The 23,170-nt window shown below is 39.9% G+C and overlaps 1 protein-coding gene across 3 annotated transcripts in view; it reads left to right on the top strand.

Moving 5' to 3' along the window:
* The window catches only part of esyt2a (extended synaptotagmin-like protein 2a), a 65,235-nt gene that overhangs the window by 18,863 nt on the left and 23,202 nt on the right, over nucleotides 1-23,170 (top strand). For all 3 annotated transcript variants that reach the window (XM_040143662.1, XM_040143661.1, XM_040143659.1), the window contains exons 3-8: nucleotides 2,007-2,048; nucleotides 6,173-6,307; nucleotides 7,644-7,720; nucleotides 8,265-8,337; nucleotides 11,914-12,003; nucleotides 21,285-21,340. In XM_040143662.1, coding sequence (XP_039999596.1) covers nucleotides 2,007-2,048; nucleotides 6,173-6,307; nucleotides 7,644-7,720; nucleotides 8,265-8,337; nucleotides 11,914-12,003; nucleotides 21,285-21,340 — 473 coding nt within the window. The remainder of the gene's footprint in view (nucleotides 1-2,006; nucleotides 2,049-6,172; nucleotides 6,308-7,643; nucleotides 7,721-8,264; nucleotides 8,338-11,913; nucleotides 12,004-21,284; nucleotides 21,341-23,170) is intronic.

The raw sequence follows: 23,170 nt of genomic DNA, 5'->3' as shown, positions 1-23,170 counted from the left end.
CAATTTCAAATTATATATTAGAAAATTATAACGGTGTCAGTAGATTTGCTGATTGCAATAATATGTACTGTATATCAGTGATTTGCATTTTCATCTTTCTGTGTTAAGGACTTTGATCTTTGGTCCTTTAAGTGCACGTAAATGCAAAGCACTTAAATGAGGAAGCGCACACAGGGACAGAATATTTATTTGTGTATGTGCTTAGCGTGGAGAGCCTTCCTGGTCCTCTTGACCTTAGTCTGTATTTAAATGAATTGCGTTAGTGGGCCCGATACCCAAGTGCTCATTCATGTGCGTCTGCCCCCGGCCTAAGTGCTTGTGCAGAATCCTCCCAGTGTGTCAGTTACGTAACAGGTCTGTCACGGCCAATTCCCGGTCCTCCGCAACAGCTTTGATGCTGCTGCACTGACATCCTGTCAGGCTGCGTCTGACTGTGGCGTCGTAGACTCAGTCCTCTCAGGTAGTGAGCATACCCGACTTAAAGAGCTTAATTCCTCTGTGAGATATCCCTCATTTGAGAGAAAAAAAAAAAATACCCGCACTTAGCAGAACAATCAGTGGTCACTTTTTAGCCATGCTAGAGGCACGACTCTGTGGGTGATTTTGTTGGTCTGTTGGTGCGGACTGAAATATCTCAACAACTATTGGATGGACCAGGATAACAGTTTGTGAAAACATTCGTGTCCCCCAGGGGAGGAACCCTAATGACTTTGGTGATCCACTGACTTTTCCTGTAGCGCTTTCATGTGGTTGACATTTGTGTTTTTATGTAAATTGCCTACAACAGTCATTGGATGGATTTCCATGAAATTGTGTACACACACATGTCCTCCTGAGGATGAATTGAAGTGTTTTTGGCGATCCCTTAACTTTTCGTGCAGAGCTGGGGGGGGGGGCTCTGCACGTGAGCTAGCACTTCACTAGCTCACTGACCGAGCTAGTGAAGTGAGTCGATTCCTCTCTCAAATCATTTTCTCTGAAGATTTTCTTTTTGAGCTCATTTTCTGTTTGACAGATTTTCAATTTGACAGACATATTTTTTTAGCATATTTTTTTTCTGGCAAATATGGCTCAGACTTTCAGCCTCCTATATTTTATCTCCATAATTACCTTCTTACAATAGTCTGTACAACCTCTTAAGGTTCGTTGTTGATCACCCTCAGTGACAGCTGAACATGTAAAATACAAATTTATCCCTCTGTCCCTGCCTAAGTTGTTTACAGCATTAGCTGCAACTGGATATAACAAAGATAAGTTTTAGTCCTTGTGTGTAGGGTGGCAGCTAATGATTATTTTAATTATCCGTTGATCTGCTAATTATTTTCTTGATTGTTAAGCTTTTGAAATGTGAAAAGGGGAAAAACAGTTTTCACAACTTCCCAGAGTCCAAGCGACGTTTCAAAACTGTATAATTTTTCCAGCCATCAGTCCAAAACCCAAAGATGTTTAATTTCCCATCATATATGACAAAGACAAATAGAACATCCTCACAGATGTTTGACATTTTTGCCTGAAAAACTATTAATTGATTATATAAATAGTTAATTTTCTTTCAGGTGACTATTCTGATTAATCTGTTAATGGATTAATCATTGCAGCTCTACTGTCTGGTCTTACACTGAAGATTGCAGTAACTGTAGCCACCTGCAGGACCTCAGCAATCTAGTCCACGATATATCCTTCGGTCCACGAAGTAAATCACAGGGAAAAAAACTGGGAAAGAGAGGTCAAATTTCAATTGCTTTCTCTGTGATGTATTTGTGAGCTGTCCTGCCCCAGATCAAGATCGAGTTTAAAAACTACCACAAAAACCAGCAGGGTACACACATAGAGGGCTACCACCTCTGTGTACTAATGTCAGAAGAGCTAGTGTGGACAACGAACTGGTCGTGCCTGAAAAAATCATGGGGAAATGGTGGAATTTATTTACATCAGGGCATTGATGGGAATTCTGTATAAATTTAAATTATGATTCTAACTCCTGTCTTTCTGTCTTTTTATTCCAGGTCCATTATCCAGATGTGGAGAGAGTGGAGTGGCTGAATAAGGTACACACACACATACACACATACACACACACACACACACAAACACAAAAACACACTAGTCTGCTGTATAGTACATCGTGTGCTGTTAGCCTGTTAGCTAGCGGAGGCAAACGGGTAGAGTATATAAATAGGATCTGAATCTGGAGCTCTGATAGATCCTGTCCCAGTAGTGCCACCTCACTGGAGAGAGAGAGAGAGAGGAGAATGGGAGAGAGAGGGAGGTGGAGAGAGAGAGTGATAGAGAGATATAGAAAAAGAACAAGTGAGAGGTAATCTGGCAAGTGGAAGAGCATCATTTACAGTAAATGTTTACACATAGATCAATTCCAGTAAAAAGTTAATGGATGTGGATGACATGGAAAATGGTCATCCACATCCATTATCCAAATCTGACACAGGGATGTTCATGTTGTAATTGTCTATTATGGCTGTTTACAGGTACAGAGAGTTTGATTTAAAGGGGCAATAAGAAAGATTTATGCTCTTCAAAAAGTACAGAAATGTATGGATGCTTATATCTGCCAGAAGAAAAAAAAAGTTTGTCATAAATTAAAACAAAATATATGAATTGTAAGTCACAATATGAGATAAAATGTTAAACTTTTGACTTTTTATCTCATGATTATGACTTACTGAAAAAAACAATTGACAAAATGACCAAACTAATAAATACAACATGATTTAGCAAAACCCAAATAAAATAAATGACAATAAAAAAAACACCAATTCACCAAATCATCAGACAATTATCATGTAAAAAAAGTGCAGATATTTAAGTAAAGAAAAGAATTAGATATAAACAAGAGTTAGTAAGACATCATGAAGTCAACAAAACTAAAGAAAATTATACTAATAGAGAAATTAGGTTTGTGTTATGTAAGTGTTAACTCTAGTGATGTTAACTATTGCCTGACAGATACTGGATATGTTTTACAGTAAAAAATCAAAAAAACAAAACAGTCAATAACAATAATAATTTAATAACCATATGAGCCAATGATTTTTTTTTTATTTTTTTTTTTTTAGCCTTGTTTAACATTTAATAGTTAAACAAGACTACGAGTCTACATCCATGAGTGGCTCTGAGAGCTAAATGCTATCATCACCATGCCGTCATGCCGATGTTTACCAGACACAACAATCTGAGTTAAGCATGCTAGCACTTGCTAATTAGCCCTAAACACATGACACAGCTGCAGCTGATGTGGTTGTCATTACTTTTGCAAGTATTTGGTCATTAAACCAAGTTGTGTGGCATCTTTGCACAACTTTCTGAATTTTCCAATGTAAAATATCTGTCCCACAAGATATCAGACCTGCTGGCTCTTCCATTTATAGTGCTTGCTAATATATCACTTGTTTAGAGATGTTTTTCTGATGTTCTCGAAACATCGGTTTATCCGTTTTAGCCACGGTGAGGCAGGACAACCGAAGCACGAATGATTCACATATTATTTTCTGCACCATTTAAAAGAATGAGGTCTCCATCAGGACGAGAGAATCGCAACAGACAATAAAGTGTTAAACAATGCTCAACGAGGCTCATGACATGTTAATGGTTGTGAGTGTCAATATTACCAAGAACTTCAGTCCCTCTTTTCCAAACAGTTGAGGGACCACGCCCCAAAAAACCATCATGTCAGGTGACAATCAGCATTGAGAACATTCCTGCCTGTTCACTCACGCGTAATCATAACATCTCCGCTCTCAAAGCCTTTTCTGGGTCACCGAGCAGCAGACAATAGAGTGAGGAGAGAAACGCTCTGAACTCAGAGCCCCTAGAGAGCCAGGCCGTGGCACATTAAAAAGATAAATGAATAATTCTCATTATTTTTCTCAATCCCAATTCCCAATCTGCAGCTCGAGGAACAGCATACTGTAGCTATGCTGCCTTCTTTTTTTTTTTTTTTTTTGTCCTTAATCAAGATCTAGCTGATACATATCTACATTTATTACTTAAATGAATAGTTATAAAAGAAATTCCCAGCGTTTGCAGTGAGTCGTCTTTGCATTTAAAGTGGAAACAAAGTGTGAAAGTGGCTCCAGAGGCTGCTGGAAACTGCAGGATTTTAAGATTGCAGAACAGATTTTATTACCATAAAATTATCCGTGCAAAAATAATTATACATTAGTAACATACACACACAACAGAAAACATTTTTGATGAGGATCCCTTAAATTTGGTCATTAAACTATTGTGATCAGGATATGCACGAAAACGGACATTTTAAAGTTGACGAATAAAATTGTCAGTGCTCTCTGCAGGGTACCTGCGGGTCTTGAAATTTCTTAAGAATCACTGAATTTTAGTTTCCTCCCAAAAGAGGCCTAAAAAGTTATTAAAAGTCTTAAATTTAATTTACAAACGCCTCAAATATTTTCTCTTGCCTACCGTAGGTAGTAATGTTAGTTATAAAATGTGTTTGTATCCGATTGCGAGCTGTAGCTGTATGTTACGCACAGGAGGCTGTTTATTTCTTTTTTTTTGTGGAGTTTCGGTCAGCACCATCAGACCTGTAGAAAACGCTGTCCCTGCTGCTGCTACAGCAGCCAGGAAGCTCATCAGCTCGTAATGGGCAAGTGACAATTTTAGCAGGCTTAAATGAAATCAATCATTTATAATTGGTTATTCTATCCGTTTATTGTTATGTAATGCTGGGTAGAACTGAGCCGGCGGCCCGCTGCGACCCAGTGAACGTAACTTATAGCCAAAAAAGTTTAGTTTAGTTTTGTTAGTGTGTAATTATATTAGCGCTGAAAGAACGTGTTTATTTAGTCTTTTGGGAATAAATTGATCGGTGATCGGCTACTCATAAGAGTATGAAAAACACCACATCTGGCATTAAACACAGCAGAGAGTACACACAAAAATAAACTAAAATCAAAGAGAGAGAATAGACAAAAAAATCCATGACAGTGGTAGTAAGTTATGTATGCATGGTGTTTCAGAGGGAGGAAATGGAGGGGAATTGTTTTAGTATAGTGCTGAATCAACTGGGGTAGTGTAAGTGTATGTTACTGTCAGGACACGGTTGTTTGTGAACTATCTGCTGTCTGTCGCAGTATGTACACATTCAGAGTAAGCGCATTGGGCCGTGCCAGGATGTTCTTCAAGGCTGAATTCACAATAAATCGCCATCCTGTCATGCCGCCGGTGTTTGGGTCTGCGGGCGAACGGAGGGTCACCGGTCACTGCTTCTCAAGTGCAAAACTTTGTTTGCTTTTCTCTCTTCACTACGATTGTAAATTTAAATTATTTAGACTTTTGTTCTGTTTCTCAGATAAAGTGAGCCATGCAGCTGTAGGTCGGATGGGAGAGTAGAGCGGGTCGGCCGTTAGTGGTGGCCGTAGGGTTGGTGGTCCGATCCCTGACTCCTCCTGTCCTGTCAAAGCGTCCTTGAACTCCTAATGCTGCCGATGTGCATATGAGGGGAGCATAAATGTCGCTTTGTGAAAAGGTGTTTGCCTATTAATTGCAATGTGAGAAAATACAGTGTGAAGACTTAATTTTGGGGGTGCTTTTAATTTGAGATGAGCAATTTTGTCATTTGTCAAAATTTTATAGATTAAATAATTAATTGCTCTAATGGGAGAAAAAAAAATCAACAGTGGAGTCACAAGTTAAAATATTTATGAGTTTTAACCCTAAAGATTATGAAGATATAATGATCAGTGTTCCATTACTACCCATTAAATGCACCGGTGCACTCCATTATGTAGGTTCAGTCAGTCTGTGTGCACCGTCTACTGCGTCTCTATTAGTGCTGTAAGCAGTAGTTAGCACTGAAGAGGTCTGTCTCCATGCCTGCATTCATTCTGTATCTATCTCAATACAGCACACTGGTCTCTGCAGTGTTTCTTATTCGAATCCAATCAGTTAGTTGCAACATATATCTCTGTAGCGTGTCCAAATAATCCAACTAGTCCAACAAGCCCGCAGCGAAAACAGCCCTCTCCGGCGACTGCAGGTGCACATCAGCTAGCGGCGCTCCCGAGCACGTGGCAAGTCATCTGAAAGAGGTTTGAGCCTCAGCCTGGTATAGACCGTGTGAGATCTGGACATGGTACATTTTTGAATTCTCTCTCCCCCTCCCCTTGTTCTGTCTCTTTCTCTCCTCCCTCAGACAGTGAAGCAGATGTGGCCGTTCATCTGCCAGTTTGTGGACAAGCTGTTCAGAGAGACCATCGAGCCGGCGGTGAAGGGCGCCAACCCTCATCTCAGCTCCTTCTGCTTCACCAAGATCGACATGGGCGACAAGGTGATGAGATAACAACTCCAAGACCGTGCTGATATTATTTATACATAGGACATACCTACTGCTTGAATAGTTTGAATTCACACATGAATCAAAAGCTCCGAAACAAAATAACACAAGACAAGACGAAGAGTGTGACACCTACAAGTAAACAACAGAACAAACACAAAGACCACTGCATAAAACTACTCCTACCATTATTAGTTATACTAGTTACAGATATTATTGCTGCATTTTAGTACTTTTTCAAGGTGGAAAGGTGTGTAACAATCAGAAAACTAAGAAAATACAGAAACCCATAATTAAAAATTGCAAGTTGGTTCAGATTCAGTATCAATAGTGTTTTACAGGGAGTCCAATGTACCTATAATACATTAAGACAAAGAGTCTACAGCTCTTTTTGCTGTAAATTACGAGGACATTTCCAAGAAAGGAGCAGGCAATTTACACTAATTATAAAGGAAACGAAGATAGCGTTAGATGCTACACTTATGAAGTTTCCTGCTCGTTATATTTGAGTTTTTAAGAAAAAACAAGGGCATCGTGGAGTAGGTAAGTGAAAAGTAGGTCATAAACAGACGTCAATATCCACCAGAGTTTCCCAGAAAAACTAACAAACATTCAGCTCTGTCTCTCAGTCACTGAGTCTACTTCACTGCAGTAGTCCTGGGACCCAGGCAGTTACCGGTCATTTAAGAGAGAAAAGAAAAAGGGCCATTGTGCATACAGTGGCGATAAGGACTAAAATAATCTGAAAGGTCTGCAATGGAAAAGAGAATGGAAAAGAGAGTGCCCAGTAGATGTTGAAATATGAAATACTGTTGTAGGATTTAGAAAACAGTAAGAGCAGCGATGGGACATATGAATTATTTTCACCACTTGGGCTAAAACATGCAAATTTACTGGTATGGTTCTTTAACTCTGCTGCTCATAGCTTCTTTCAGAGTGTAGGTGTTTAGATCTTTTTATTGGTGTGTTTCTATATTTGTCTACTCAGTCGCTGTTTGACTTCCACGGCTCGCATGAACTGAATCTTCTACTCTATCTCCATTTTAGAGCATTGTTTGCAGGAGAACAAACGCAGCAAAGTGAATCTGGTTTTTAATTGGAGCTGAAAAGCTTTCACCATGTTTTACTACCAAGCTGACTATTGTTTCTTTTCTTCTTTTTTTTTCTGAGTTAAAACCACATTCTGACCCAGATCTTGCTCACATTTCAGAGCAGAGCATTATATGTAGGTGATAAACAGCAGATCTGAAAGGTTTAATCCAGAGTCTGGACAGATTTGAGAAAGTTTTGCTCACTTGTTACCTGTTTTATTGTATCTGTGTTTATGCAGCCGCTGAGAGTGAACGGGGTGAAAGTTTACACAGAGAATGTGGACAAGAGGCAGGTCATCATGGACCTGCAAATCAGGTAGACAGTAAACCTCTCACCAAAGCATCTCACTAACTCTTAGTTTAACCAATGACTGCTTATAATTTGTAAAGGATAAGGCTGGTTATAATCTATGTCTTTCTTATTCTCAACCAATCCCACAAAAAGGCCACAACCAACAATGTGTTAGTCTGTCTATCAATACTTTCTAACTTCCCCACGCTGTCCGTGGCTCCCAGCTCCAAGCCCATTGGTTCCTGCAGAAGATGTAAATCTTTAAATACAGAATATCAAATTTCATTTTTAAAAAAAGGCTCAGTAGTTTCTCAAAACACCTGGTTACTGGTAAACAGTGCTTTAGTTGGAGACTGTTTTCACTACTGCCACTGCTTGTTAGTAGGATCAAACACCAGATTTATCCTTTTACAATAAAAGTGTTTTTTTGCTTTTTCTTGCTCTGGATTAGAACAATGGCACAACATGAAACCACTAATGTCCTGCATATCTACAGTTTGCATTCCCTTCTTTCTTCCGAATCACGATATGAATCCTTTACTAGCATTTTTCTTGGTCTTCCTTGCAGTTTTGTCGGGAATACAGAGATTGACGTGGACATCAAGAAATACTATTGCAGAGCTGGAATCAAAAGTATACAGGTATGAGAAGTGGTATGGGTGAACGATGTTAAAATGCCGCCTGTGATTTTTATGCTGTGTCACGATGCAGCTTTGTTAGCCAGGGTCACATAAAGTGAAGAACAGTTCTTGAAGAGGTGACAGGTCATGTCTTACGATGCCTGAAATTTCTCTTTCTTGCTTTGTTACTACATCTGCCAACAATGCTCAGTAATCCTGTCAGTCAGTTGACTGACAGAAAATTCATCAAGAACAATTTTGATAAATGATTAATCATTTAAAACAGGCGAACATACCAAACGGTTTGCTGTTTCCGGCTCCTCAATACTAGGGTTTGCAGATTTTCTCTGTTTTATACAATTGCGAATTGAATATTTTTGGGTTTCGGGATGTTGGTGGGACAAAACAAGGAATTTGAAAACCTCAGCTTGTGATATTGGAACTCGTGATGGAGAGTTTTGCTTTTTTCTGACATTTGATAAGAAAATCAACAGATGAATTGATAACTGAAATAATCGCTGGTTGCAGCTCTAGTTTGATTTCCTCACAAACGCCATCCTTCCAATGTATGTAAATCAAGCATACTCCTTTTTGTAAATAATATTTTATTTAGTTTTGTGAAATAATAATCACATATTAACAAAAAGTTAGTGAATGGATCATGTTTGTATAAGAACCTATAAAAAATAATTTAAAACAAATATTAGGGCTGCAACTAACGATTATGCTCTCACATTGTCAGTATCTCTTTTTATTAATAAAAAAATTGTAAATAAGTCTAAATTATGTCAGAAAATAATGCAAAATGTCCATCAGTTCCCAGAACCAAAGGTAATGTCTTCAGTTTGTTTAGTCCAAAACTCAGATATTCAATATAAGATATTCAGTAGACAGTGTTGTAAAAAGGAGAAAACTAGCAAATCCTCATATTAGCAACCAGCCCATTTTCCTGGATAAATGACAAAAAGAATGAATCTATTATCAAATTAGTTGATGATTAATTTTCTGTTGATCGGTTAATTTATTAATCTGCAACAAAAAAAAAAATACTAAAATAAAGTAAAATAAATACATTTATTAAAGAGAGTAAATTATATTATCAGACTTAGTTCAAATGAATTCTGTGCCAAATCTCACTAAACAAACTAATGAACCACCCGAAAACTTGACATAATGCCATCCACCGACTGTACCTCTGGTGGATGGAAAAAAAAAGATTAAGTGTATTTTAAAATATTTAGACAACAGAAGATAAATAAGAGACAATGATTTCAGACAGATATGAGACTTCTTTGGTGTTAGCGCTCATTCCTTCGACCATGACCACCAGATTAACCTGTGACCTCTCCAGAGACAGTTTTACATAATGTGTTGACACAGGACTGATAAAGGAGACGTTATCCATTCGGCTGTTGGCAGAGGATCAGGCCATATTTGCTGTTCAGAGATCAGAGTGGGAGAAAAAGTGAGTGGAGGGAAGAGTCGATAGGATTTACAGAGAGAAATCCCTACATGTACGAGGCAGAGTCAATATTTGCCTTTGTGTATGGCTTAAATTTTACAGCTGCAGGCCCAGGCTGTGCGGCAGCTTTTCATAGGCTGCTGGAGAAATAAGTAGTTCAGATGCCAAAGCCGTTAACTCACAGCTTAACATGAAGGATGAGAGATACTGTTGGATGACTTCTTCTCTCGTTGGCTGTCAGACCACTTCAACTTTCTAATTTTTTGTCTTTTCCTGCACGTCTGTTACTGAGAAATAAAGCGTCCTTCCTTTGGTTAAACTGATCCTGATACAGCATCTTCAGCTGCACATGCTCTATAAAGCATCCTCCTTCAGGCAGAAGTGAGCTACAGGAGGCTAGTGAGGATAAACAATAGGCTATCGTCAATCTTTCCACTTCACCCATTTTGATGAGCAAAATGTTGGTATTTGATTACTCAGAGTGAGCTACGACCAAATTTGGTGCTGCAGACAGGCAGTCTACATATCTGAGGTTTGAGTCACTGCAGCCGCTGAGAAAGCAGCGTCCTTAATAATAAAAAGCTCTGTGGGGAAACATTCACTCATGTAACATTTCTGAAGAACCATCAACTAGGACTGTAATTGCAGTTCAACATGGAAAAAAAACCCTAACCTGCAAAAGTTTGTTGCCTCTGCTGTAATTATCACTTTTTCATATGAGACTGTTGCTTTGATGGTCGATTTAAATCCCAGATTTTCTCTCCTTAGGACTCTTAGCACTACAGCGGATTTGTGATGTCAGCATTTCACCGTCTGATGTTAGTGGAGACGGCCGAATGCAGAAGAGTCCGGTCTTGTGTATGCGTTGAAATGAGGGTGCAGTTCCAAAACAAGATAGACGAGGATGCATCATCGAGTAACAGTAGTTGAGCGAAATGCCGAGGTCAGACTGTGAAACATCAGACCACTAATGCCATGATCCAACAGGAGCAATACGAGTCTCATGTGCGACGGTTGGACATTTTATTCTCTGTATTGTTGCATTAGGTGGGGACATGCCCCTTCAAACAGCACGTAGATGAACGTGCACAAGGGGTCAATCAGAGACATGCACGGGGCGGTTTTTCTTTTATACTTGTGTGGATTTTCGAGCATGACGTTTACAAGTTTACAGGAGTTGGATCAAACATGCTTGACACACTGAGATTTAGGGGTTGGGAGCTTTACTGTGTCACCACCCTTCTCCGCATGGACCCACAGAGTAATTCGCACGCATCATTCAAGAACCATAATTGCAGCCATAGTGGAAGACATCCCATTTTGTGTCTGGGAAACCTCAGGAGTAGGGCTGAAAAAGAAAACTCGATGCCTTTTGATCTCGACTCATAGCAAAGTTTCAAAACAAATATCTGCTCAGATTCAAAATCATATTTTCTTATTCTTTTATCATATAGTTCCTGGTTTAAACCCAATTTCTGCTAATTTAGGACTATTTTATGTAGGCAAAATTTCTTGTAGGCTGCTTGTGTTTACAGAACATTTAATGTTTGAAAAGTTTGGTTTCTTTGATAAATCAAGCACAGGTAACTCAAACCATACCCAGCCCTGCTCACGCGGACCTTTTCCAACACAAGGTCAAAATATTTTTGCCTTTTCTTACCCAGTTTGAAACATATATGACACCTCTGTGATACCACGGTTGTCCTGATCCCGGACGTCTGTCTCTCCGGCCTCTCCTGCTGTTTGCATGGTCATGCAGGTCAGGGGAGATCACAAGTAATGATTGGTTGCTCAGCTTGTAGTTTTACATATGTGTTGGCCAACTCACAGCAGGAAAGAATGGCGATGGTGAAAATAGAACACTTTAAATACAGTTGAGAAGGCAATGGGCATAAATTTCAATTAGATATAAACATATCGGTACGATTGGATGAAATTCTGAGCTGTCTGATCACTTTGCCTCCACAGCAAAAGGCGCTTTAACCCATTAGTGCCACCAGGACCTCGGGATCATTAGGCCCCTGAGAATCACTGAGAGTTAACATGGCTAATGTTGGCAGCAGACACAACACTAAGGGGTAACTGGCTGATTTCATAATGTATTTTTTTATTTGTTTGTTTTTGTCCCTGTCCAGCTTCATGGAGTGATGAGAGTGGTGATGGAGCCGCTGCTGGGGGACATGCCTCTGATCGGTGCCCTGTCTGTCTTTTTCCTCAAGAAACCAGTGAGTACCTCGACCCCTTGACCTTTGTCATCACCCTCAGACTGTGGCTGAATCCAAATGTCAACCCCACGGAGTTGCAGACTGAGCTCTCGCGGACTTTTGTCACAATCACATAAGCAGTCAATTCTGCGAGGGTTGCCGGACCACGAGTGGAAGATATGCGTTATGAGACAGGACTTTAAGACCTCACGTGTTTCCAACAAACCTACAGATTATTACAAAGCCAAATTATTCAGCCTGTTCATATTCTGTATGTGCAATGTGAAACCTTAGTACATCAATAACCTCATGCAACAACGAAATGGAAAAAAAAAGTCCTCAAAAATAAATATCGCACATACATTATATTATCATTCATTTATTTTTTTTAACATCGTAACATCTGTATCGCTATGGATACAGTAAACTTTAAGCTTTACTTGTTAACTTCTACCGAACATAGCGTGTTGCACTTAAGTCTTCCTGAACGCTGCCTAGCTTCAGTCCTCCTTTATCAGTGCATTCCTTCCCCTTGCCTGCTGTCTTCCTTCCTGTGACTCGAAGCATTTTATCTTCCAGATTCAGGCATTGATACTGGCCCCCCACAGGAAAAGAATCACCATCAAACGCCTCTGAAAGAGATGTGAAACTGTCCCCTTCTCCTCCTCAGAGGCGATTATTTGTCGTGAAAACTCAAGCGTTTGGTTCTGATGTAAACCAAAAAGAATATTAAGCAAATCTTTTTAAGAGGTTGTAAAGAAATTAATGTTCAGAATGAGCTATTTAATAAAATATCAATAAATATATTTAGAAAACTAAGTAAAACGCAACATGAATACTGTTACTATTAATACTTTATGCATTACTCTGTTCAGACCTGGCATCAACGTGCGTCTCGGTCGACCCGATCACAAGTGGACAGCTCTAAGTACAGGTGTGAATGTACCCAAGAGGTATTGAGGACGCATTGAGATCCGATCACTCAGACCACATTCGGAGGTGGTCTGGGCCACATATGGCCACATTCTATTATCAGTGTGTACTTGAATGTGTCCTGAGACACACAGCGTAAGCGGATGTACGTACTCATTTGCAAAGAAATACAAGTTCTACAATCACGTAAACTAGCTTTGTCCACAAAGTCTGAAAATTTCAAAAAGCCCATAAAAAAATATTACAAGTTTGTCAAACACCTTGAATGGTTGAGTTTGTCCCGCAAACACCAAGAAATAGACCCATTCTGCATTGTTTTGATTTCTTCTTCTTCCTCTTCTTTTAATCGAGTGGCAGACTAGGTACAGGAAAAGCATTGCTGCCTCCCGCCGGGTAAAAACGTCACATTTGGTCTTTGCAAACAGAATAGATGTACGTGCTATTTGCATGTAGAGCGGGGAGGTGAAACCCGATCACAAGCGGTAACTCGAGACGCATGTGGAGATGCATTCTAGTGTTAGGCGTGAAATGACGTACTTAGCGCTGGCCACTTGCGATCAGATCGCCCATGACCTGTGAAAATGGAAACATCATGATGAAACTGCTGCCTTGGCTTCATCTGAACCACCTGCTTCACAAACAACAGGCACGGCAGGTTGGCACTTTTTTTAAAATCCCCAATGATAAAAAGCCTGGTTGACCCAGTACAGTGGAAACTGCAGTTAGCTCTACTTTTTTATATTATTTAATGTGATTGTGTGAACCCCGTGGCTTTCGATGTGTCATCAAATCCCACCCATATGGTAACACTATGTAACACCAAGGCTGGTTTTATGTGTTTCAGCTTGAATGCAACTTAACTTTCCTGAAATTTTGTTGAACCATCTAAACATTTTAGATGCCTTGATTGAGTTTGGTGACGTTCTGTACCAGCTGTAAACGTTTTATTGGTAACCGACAGCGAGTTGCCGGAAAGTTGCCAAAATAACCTCAGTTGTCCCGAGCTGACTGGTAACCATGGTGCATTGTTGTGTTGCGTTGTGTACGTGATATCATCAGATTAACGGACCAGTCGTAGTCTGGCTCTATCTGCTATGCATTATTTGAACATCTTGCCTCTATGGCTGCCAGCAATAATATGAGGTTTGAAGAAAGACGGGTGCTTTCACTCCGAATGAGGATTGTGTTCGCACTTGTGTGCAAATCAGGCTCCATTTAGTCCGAGGATAAGTGAACAAAGAACTGCTTTGGTTGCACATGAACACTGCCTGGTAATAGTCTCAATTCTAGATGTTCGATCATTTAGTTATCAGTCTATTTTGTCTTGGTAGACCTGGCGTGACTCTGGGAAAAGTGTTCTGCTGCCTGTCATAAAACCCCTCTTCTCTCTCTGCACTTGAAATAAAGGCTTTTGGTTTTCTCACAAAATCGAGGGATTTAGACTTCCAGGAACCGAATTAGAAATTGAGCAGGAAAGTTTATCGTAGTCTCTGGAATTTGTAGTTTGACAGAATAATCTAGAATCAAGGTCAAGTTACTAGTTCTTCCCAGGGTTTCAACCACATCCCCTTATCAGTGGACTGAGTTTGCTCATTTGTCAATGAGATTTCTGTGATTTATTGTCATTTTTCTTGAGAAAGACGATGAGATGCAGCTGAAAAAAATCCAGGAAAAACTTAGCAAGTGAACTTTGAGTCAAGATTATTTTGTCACTCATAGCACTAGAAAGTGTTTAATATTGCAAAATCATAAAAACATTATGCTTCGGAGGCAACTAGTGGACCGTGGGCCAAATACAGCCCTCCTAACAAAATTACTTGGCCCCTTGAAGAAACTTGAAGTTTCCCTTTCTTAGTTTTATTTAAAAAAAAGAAAATGCACATTTTTAAAATAAATCTACTGTAGCTAACCATGCAAATACATGGCTCATTTAAATCTCAATATTGACCTGCCGCAATGTGAAGAGATGCATGCAAACCACGGATACTGTGTCTCGCTCTATGCCCACATGGTGCTGAGAAGAATCTAATAAACTTAAACTCTGTTAAAACAGATGAATAACACAGATAATATTAATCCACTTCACTCAAATGAAACAATCGCTACGTTCGTTCAAACCACTTAAAGCTGTTTGACAATAACAGAAATGAAGAAACCATAAACGAAGCAGGCAACTTAGATCATACATTTGAATATAGTAATTTTTGGCAAATGACTATTAATATAAGCTGCTGAAACTTTGCGAGCCCATCAGCTTTATACCTTAACTTCATGCTTAAATGAAATAGAAGACTTAAACAAACAAGACCTATTGAAAACCTGTTTCCACTGTGCATGTACAGTAAAATGTGAAGTAAATGTTCGCTCTGTGAAATTCTTCCCTCGCAGCTTACATTCTCTTTCTGCGCTAGGCTGGCAGAACGGCATTGTGGTCTACATCTAGTGCACTAAATAGGCCACAGAAAGACACACACACACGCACACACGCACACACACACACACGCGCACACACACACACACACACACACACACTAGCAGTCACATGTACACACATACTGTACATTTCATTTGTCTGTCACTTCTCCATGTATCCAAAAACAATATGAAGCAGTATTGTCCTTTTGCAGCGTATGAATGTTTGTTTTTTTCTTTTTTTTCTTTTTTTCTTTCTTCACAACTATTCACATGTAAACTAGACAAGTTAACGTTTACTTTTTTTCTGTATTTTTTTTCTGGACAAACTGATAAATGCTCAAGAACATGGTTATTTTTTAAATGATGCCTAAACAGTGCTCGTTAACAAGCTAATTGAACAAAATTACGTTTAATTGGGTGAAAAAAGCAGCAACACCACTTTATCATTTGCAGTTAGAAATTAAATAACGCAGCCATGTTCCCCTCCTGTGTCTTTCACACGCACAAACACATTCTCACAACGATGAACACACACAGATAAAAAGCCGCTTCATGAAGGTCTCCTGAGTTTTCACGTATTTCTTAGCAATCGAGTACACCTAACCAAGAAGGTGGGCATCTTGTTCTTGCATGTTGTTAAGTGCCAGAAATAACAGCAGTGCTGATTATGTAATGAAGAGAAAGTTAAAGGCTCTTTAATGCTAGAAAATTTAAGGCTTTACTCTCTGCACAGTAAACAAAACATGAACGTGTGAGCACATTTCTTTCATATTTAGGATAAAAAGGTTGATAAACTGTTTCATTAAAGTACTCTGCAGTGTTTTTGTTTACAGCTGTCATTTCTCTTATTCTCTTTAGTTTCTGTTTCCCACTAGAAGCCAATTTTCTCTCCCTTTTTGATAAATGGATTGTCGGTTAGTTAGTTATCTGAAACGTGCAGGTCTTGACCTTAATCTCGGCAGAGACCTTAGATTTAAACCAGACCTTTCCCTCTTAAAATCTGCTCCTGTTCCGCATGCACCTCCTTATTACGATGACGTGTTGAGCAACTGAACATCATTCTGGTCATTGTAGTCCACAGAATAACATTTCCAGACATAAATACGTATGTTGAGTTATGGGCAAGACATTTAGGATTTTCCATTTGAGATACTACTGCTGTCGAAACATCGTGCGTGCGTCAGTGTGTCATCATGGCAATAGGTGGTGTCTGTCTGTCCGTCCGTCTGCCTGTCCGTCCGTCTGTCCGTCTGTCTGTCTGTCTGTCTGTCTGTCTGTCGGCAGATTTTGGCGCCACGATAGCATCACAACCATGCAAGATGCAGTCACAAAACGTTGCAGGTGGGTTGTTGAGACCGAAATGAAAGTGAGTTCGAAGATGGCGGTGGTCCGACCCATGAGTACTGAGTACTCATGTAATAATGTAGCAAGGACTACTGAGAACACGTGTCAGAACGTCAACATGTTGGGCGGGAATCGCAGCTGGTCTGATCCCATGACGTGATGGTCTCTAGTTCTTTACAACGTTGTTAGAACCACTAGGAAAAGAGTACGTGTGACAGTGTGGTAAAAAAGATTAAAGGGGGCAATGAGTAAGACTTATGTAGTTTGCTTCTATCTGTATTGAAATTCTACTTTTAGTTGATTTGAATTAATTTGATTTTCTCAATACAATTAGTACTACTTCTACTGATAGTAACAATCATAACAACTAGTGTCGTTGTTATTTTTAGTGCATTTCTGCACATGTGCAGATATTTCAGCAGTTTTGACAGTTTTCCTCATTGCTTTTCATTTGCTTCAGCAGCAAAAACTGCTTCCAGCGTTTTAAATATTTTGAGCTTCTTTTATAACCTTTTTCAGCTTTGTGGTCATTCGTAATCTCAGACATACTGAGGCCCACCCACACACACAATCCTTCTCTCTCCGGCTCTCATTCATACACGGCGATATGTTTTCAAACACAGTCGCATCGACATCAGGTCATTCCGTTAATTCCACATATATGTCAAGCTTGACAACTGGCACCCTGGTCACGCTCCTTTTATGGACAGTGGACTGGTGTTATTTTGAGCTGGGTGCCTTCCCGACATGACTCTGGTGATTGTCTTGCGAACTAGGCGGTGCAGTGTGTATGTGTGATGCCTCAACACACTGACCGGCAGTCGGTCCACGTCTGCCGCAGGAACACTGCAGGGCCGAGCCTGGCTCACAGTAATAAACAGATGCTTCTGCTCCTCGGCCCTGACTGATTTGTTTACTCTGTGAAAATCAAATCGGCCTGATTATCGGGACAAAGAGCCTCCCTGTCTTGGCCGGTCTCACTCAGGCCTGGCGGTCGCTGTTTGCTGCCCCACCTCAGCTCCATTCAGGCTACACACCCGGTTTTGAAAAGGGGGTTTTCTGTCTCCATGCACATACAAAAGATGGTAAAAGGTGACTGCTGGTACCACTACTGCAGTACAAATCTGCTGCGATTACTACTGCTGCCCCATCTACCCTTACAACTAATGTACCACTGCTGCTGCTGCTGGTGCTTAAAGTATGCTAACGCAACTGATTTTACCACTGCTTAAACTATCCGCTACAGAGCGGGTCAAGGCAAATGCAAAATCAAAGCTATGTTCACAGCAATGTTTCACTGCTGTTCATTACATCTCATATTCCAACTCTAGCTACTCCTGTAATTTAGGGCCGCAACTAATGGTTATTTTGTAATTATTGATCAATCAATGAGTAGTTTGGTCTGTAACACGTTAGAAAACGTCGAAGAATGTCCATGACACTTTCCAAGACCCCAGGATGACGTCATTAGATGTCTTGTCCAAAACCCCAAAATATTTGACTTATTTCATTTTTTGTAAGACAAGGAAAAGCAGCAAGTTCCCGAATTTGATAGCAAGGAACCTTCAAATTTTTAGCATTGGTTCTTGAAAAATTACTGAAACAATTAAGTGAATATAGTTGACAGTTAATTTTCCTTTGATCGACTAATCGTTGCAGTTGTAATGTAATGACTGTTGTACTAGAAGTCTGACTGTTAGCACCACTTTCATAATTGCTGCTACTAAAGGTATTTCCTCACCAAGTCAAAGTGTAGGTTTTAGATCTTTGCACGAATCCAGACAGTTAAATCCTGTTTTGCTGCCTCTGGCATAGCAAGATGTAATTTCACTTAATGGAAAATAACTTTCAAAGTCATGCTGTTAATTCAAAGATTTTGCAACAAAAGTCATCGGCTAAAAATTAAAGACAACACAAAGGACAAAGCTTCTTTTCATTGTGTACAACAAATATTCAGTGGCTCGGTGAACAAGTAAAAACCTGATAATCCTAGTGTGCACTACCTGTCGATGAATCACACTATCCTCTGGTCCCCTTGCCAAGATCAGATGAATCCAAGATTTCTCTTTTTCTTTTACAAGAAGCATGAAAATCAAAATATCACCAAAACTCAATTTCTGCTCATCAGATGTACAGAAAGAAAACAACAAAAAAAAAGAAATAATCTCAGACATGTATTTCTGCAGCTAAATATTCTGCATTTTTACGTCAGAACTTTGGTTTAGACTCGCTATGCAACAGCTTTTATTCCAAAAACCTTGCCACAGGTACCATTAAGACTGCTACTACTGCTCCATCACCACTGTTTCTTCTTATTTGGCAAGACCTACTACAACTTTAATAAGTTCTACTATTACACTGCGTTCATCATTCATGCCCACACTAGTTTTACTCCTGCTACTGCTACTACGTCAATAATCACTGCTGCTCCTTCTAGCGCTGCTTGTGTTAGCACATGTGTTAGCTGATATGACAGCAGCAGTAAGCATGTGGTTCAGTCTGACTTAATTACTGCAGTGACAGTTGGAGAGTTGACCTCATAATCCGGTTCCTCAGGTAACCCAGTTTCTTGTTCTAATATATAAGCCTCCTAACTGGGTTAGAAAAGCAGGTTAAGCGCCCATTCTGAACTTGAGATTCCTGGTTTACATGCCACTGTGGTTCCTGTGTGAAGTCTGTAATGTAAAGAGAACATGTTGGCGCATGCAGTTTTGGGTTTTATCAACAGCTTGTACTGTGAATAAAAACAAGGTGTGGGGCAGCACTCCCTGTCAGGATTTCCATTATATCTTTTCATAGATACAGTTTTTTCTCTCTGTACTTGAACAGCTGAAAGGCTCAATGTTAACAGCTTATCTTGATGGAACTGAATTGGTCGACTCATTGTAGTGGTGAGTTATAAGACTGTGGTAATCTGTCTGCTTTCTTTTCTGAAAGCTCGTTGGATTTGTTTCCCTATTTTATCATCCGTGCCAAAAGGTTATGGTTATGGACTTAACTATTTTGAATTCATTTGAAACCAGAGCCCATGTAGCCTAACACTAGAACAATTGACATTGTTCACGGTGCCTCTGTTTCCTCAGCTGAGCGACAACTTAACGGGTGACTCCTTAGATCGGTTGTTGTGATAACGTCGCTGTGGGATTTTGCAACGTCAGGAAACGGCTTTTCCTCAACCTACAATTTTCTCCATCTAGTGGGGGCACAAAACATTTGCTACCCGGCCACAAGGAAACAGTATGGTGATTATGTAACTTAGGCTACTTGTTAGGAGTGGGTGAAAAAAAAATAGATTTACATAGGTATCGTGAATCTTATGTTCTTCTGAATCGATTCACAATAAGACCAAAAATTGATTTTCGTAAGAACGTCAGTCAGGCGGAAATAAACGGCGAGGGCACGAGGGCACTAGAGTAACCCTGTGTAGTTCATCTTTAAAAAGGCAGCGTTTGGGCACATTTTTGATTTAATGACTTGATAATTAGCTTTGCAGGACAGAAGTATTCTGTTAACACCTCGTACCCCGTCACCAGCAGGGCGGGGCAGCAAACCCCAGCCGTAACAGTGTGTTTTCAGAGGAGGTAGTATGTCATATAATACCCAAATGTTTGAACTTCGTTTCAGCTGTTCACTTACCGTTGGATTTCTCGCCATAAAGTTCCATCAGCGGTTCAGTTTTCTCCTTTTCTGGTGGTGATGAGGGATTGATTCAATTTGTAGTCACTTAAAATGACCTAATTACAGATTAATTCCATAGTTATAGTATCATCTCACAGCTGATTATTGTGTTAATGTAATTTTAAGTTCCAAAGAAAGGCGGATGCAGGTGCTGCATCACATACTTCCTTTCTGCATGAAGGTCAACCCAACCTAACCTGTTGTATTGATGATCGATCGGTCGTTTGAATTAGAGTTCGGCTCCTGGGCTCCTGCTGTCGCTGCTCTGCAGAGTCGTGATGCCGACAGTGAGGAGCTGGTAACGTGTGGAGGAAGAGCTCAGTGCTGGGAAAACTGGGCGAGCGTTTTAGTCTCACAGAGATTGTTGTAGAATTTCAACTCGCCATACCAGAACCTTTCGTTTATTTTAAACATTTCTGCTGTACTTGAAAATAGTCGAGTCGATTATATAAAGGAAAACTGCAGCAAATATTATTTTGTTACTCAAATTATGTATAAGCTTCAACTAATTCAGGCTTTTGAAGGCTGAAGTTATAGATTATTTGTAGTAGAAGTTCAATTTTTTCACAGAAATCCTCAAATATGCAAATACGCAAACAAAATGTAGAAATTAAATTTTGTTTTGTTTTGATTTTTTGGCTCGTTTTTCTGACAAAACTGTCCCAAAACCCAGACTCGGTCAAAAAAAAAAAAAAAAATCCATCATAAAAAGTGTAATATTGTGAGAGAATTTCTGTACATTACATATCCCCCACATTTTTATCAGAAGCCATCAACTTTTTTGGAAATAATGTTGCTGTATGAAATTTCTGAGTTAGTACTTGAGAGGAGCAGCTGATTGCCCCCCCCCCCGAAACAAAAGCATAAAGGTGACTCCTAACTTTGAAAAAAAAACAAACTAAAGTCTAAATTGTATTTCCTCTGTCTTTCAGTTGCTGGACATCAATTGGACAGGACTCACAAACATGCTGGACATTCCCGGTGTCAAGTAAGTGACGGTGTATAATGGTGTAGGACTGTGTCATGACAGTGTGTATGTGTGCGTTCGCAAGTAATTTATTTGCATTTGCAAGTCTGTGTGTCATCTGTTGTTGTTGTTGTCTGTGCATCCACTGGTTTTAATTAGAATTAATCAGTTCACCATTTTGTTAAGAGCTACACCCTGAGCGCACACACGCACACACACACACACACACACACACACACACACACACACACACACACACACACACACACACACACACAGATGCTCTCTCTAATGCCAGCCAGCTCCCTTGGGAACTTTGTGAAGCCACCTGGTCATGATTATCAAAGGAATCTGTGTGTGTGTGTGTGTGTGTGTGTGTGTGTGTGTGTGTGTGTGTGTGTGTGTGTGCGTGCGTGCGTGTGTGTTTGTGTGCGTGCGTGCGTAATAGAGACATGATGTCATGACTGTGTCTGTTTTGTGTCCATGTTCTCTCACACACCGTGTACATCCAGTGTTTGGATCACAGTCGACTAAAACACAGTGTTTTGCATAGCGCACACACTGTACACACACACACACACACACACACACACACACACACATACAGATACACAAGGGTAGCTGTTACCTCCTCCCACCTTTGACCTCTGACCAGGCTGCAGAGGTCAAAGATCACTGTTTAATTAAATATTTCTCACATGATTAACACTCAGTGAGCACTGAATTTTAGAATTTGGATCTGTGTTCAGGTAAATTTTGATTTTCTCATCTGTCATATAAAACGTAGAGGTGGAGCATTGCATCAGGAGAATATCTCTCACCGTCATAGTAGGCTACATGAGGATATTATTAGGCCTTAGTTTCACAGGCTCTAACTGAAACCAGTTTTTCCAATGGAAACACCGGGTACATTATTAGAGCTTGATGAGTTTAGAGTGTATGAATTTAAATTTCTCATTCAAACGAAACACTGTTAGACTGCATGCCATTTGTCACCAAACATGTTTTATCTCTCCCTGCCAATAACCAGTCATCGTTGGAAACCGATCAACGCAGACACACCTGATTTTATTACATTCCTCTGTCTCTTAAACCACAAGCAGCAATCCTGAAATACCTTTACCAGCTAAGTTGGCATCTACATCTTTTTTCTTTTTTTTCATACCAAAGAAAAAAAATAAGGAGGGGCTTTCTTGAATTTTCCATTAAGGAAACTTTGAGCTTGTCCGTTGAGCTAACGGAAATGTTAATAGAGCCAGAAATGTCACACTGAGGCCTGCAATTTCCCCCCAGTGGCCGCCCGTGGTACTGCAATAAATAATTCCCTGCGGACCAAAATGCATCTCCCCTCAGACTGCCGTTTAAAAAACAAAACAAAAAAACAAAACAGTATACCCGTAAAACTGTGGACGAGTAACCCGTAGAGGCTTACAAGGTCCCTTATTAACCCTTTTTTTGTGAATTATAAATCCATGAGTTTTTATTAGTTGTAAAATCATGTTGTTGTGGAGTCTATGGCGCAGGGCGGCGTGCTCTGGGGAAAGAGACATTAATACAGCTAGTGGGCCATGGAAACCAGTAAGAGGAAAGTTGTTCTTTAGAGTACGCTTAAGGGGAGTGAACCGGTGCCATCTTGAGGCGCATTATCTAGTTCTCACTATACATAATCCATGGTTCAGCTTTTCCCGGCGGCCTTTATCTGTTTATTCAGGAAATATGACCTGAAATATAAAACATGAAGCAGTCTGTGCTGCAGCTGTTTTTAATGCACATTTGCCCGTTTTTGATTTGCATATCGAAAGAGAGACGTTGACGTTGTTGTGCTCTCTTCTTCTTTTTCCGCTGTGAAAT

The sequence above is a fragment of the Xiphias gladius genome, chromosome 14 (assembly GCF_016859285.1).
Source record: "Xiphias gladius isolate SHS-SW01 ecotype Sanya breed wild chromosome 14, ASM1685928v1, whole genome shotgun sequence".
Classification (NCBI taxonomy): Eukaryota; Metazoa; Chordata; class Actinopteri; order Istiophoriformes; family Xiphiidae; genus Xiphias; species Xiphias gladius.
Note: the sequence above shows the minus strand (reverse complement) of the source record. Positions and strands in the feature narration are given on the sequence as shown.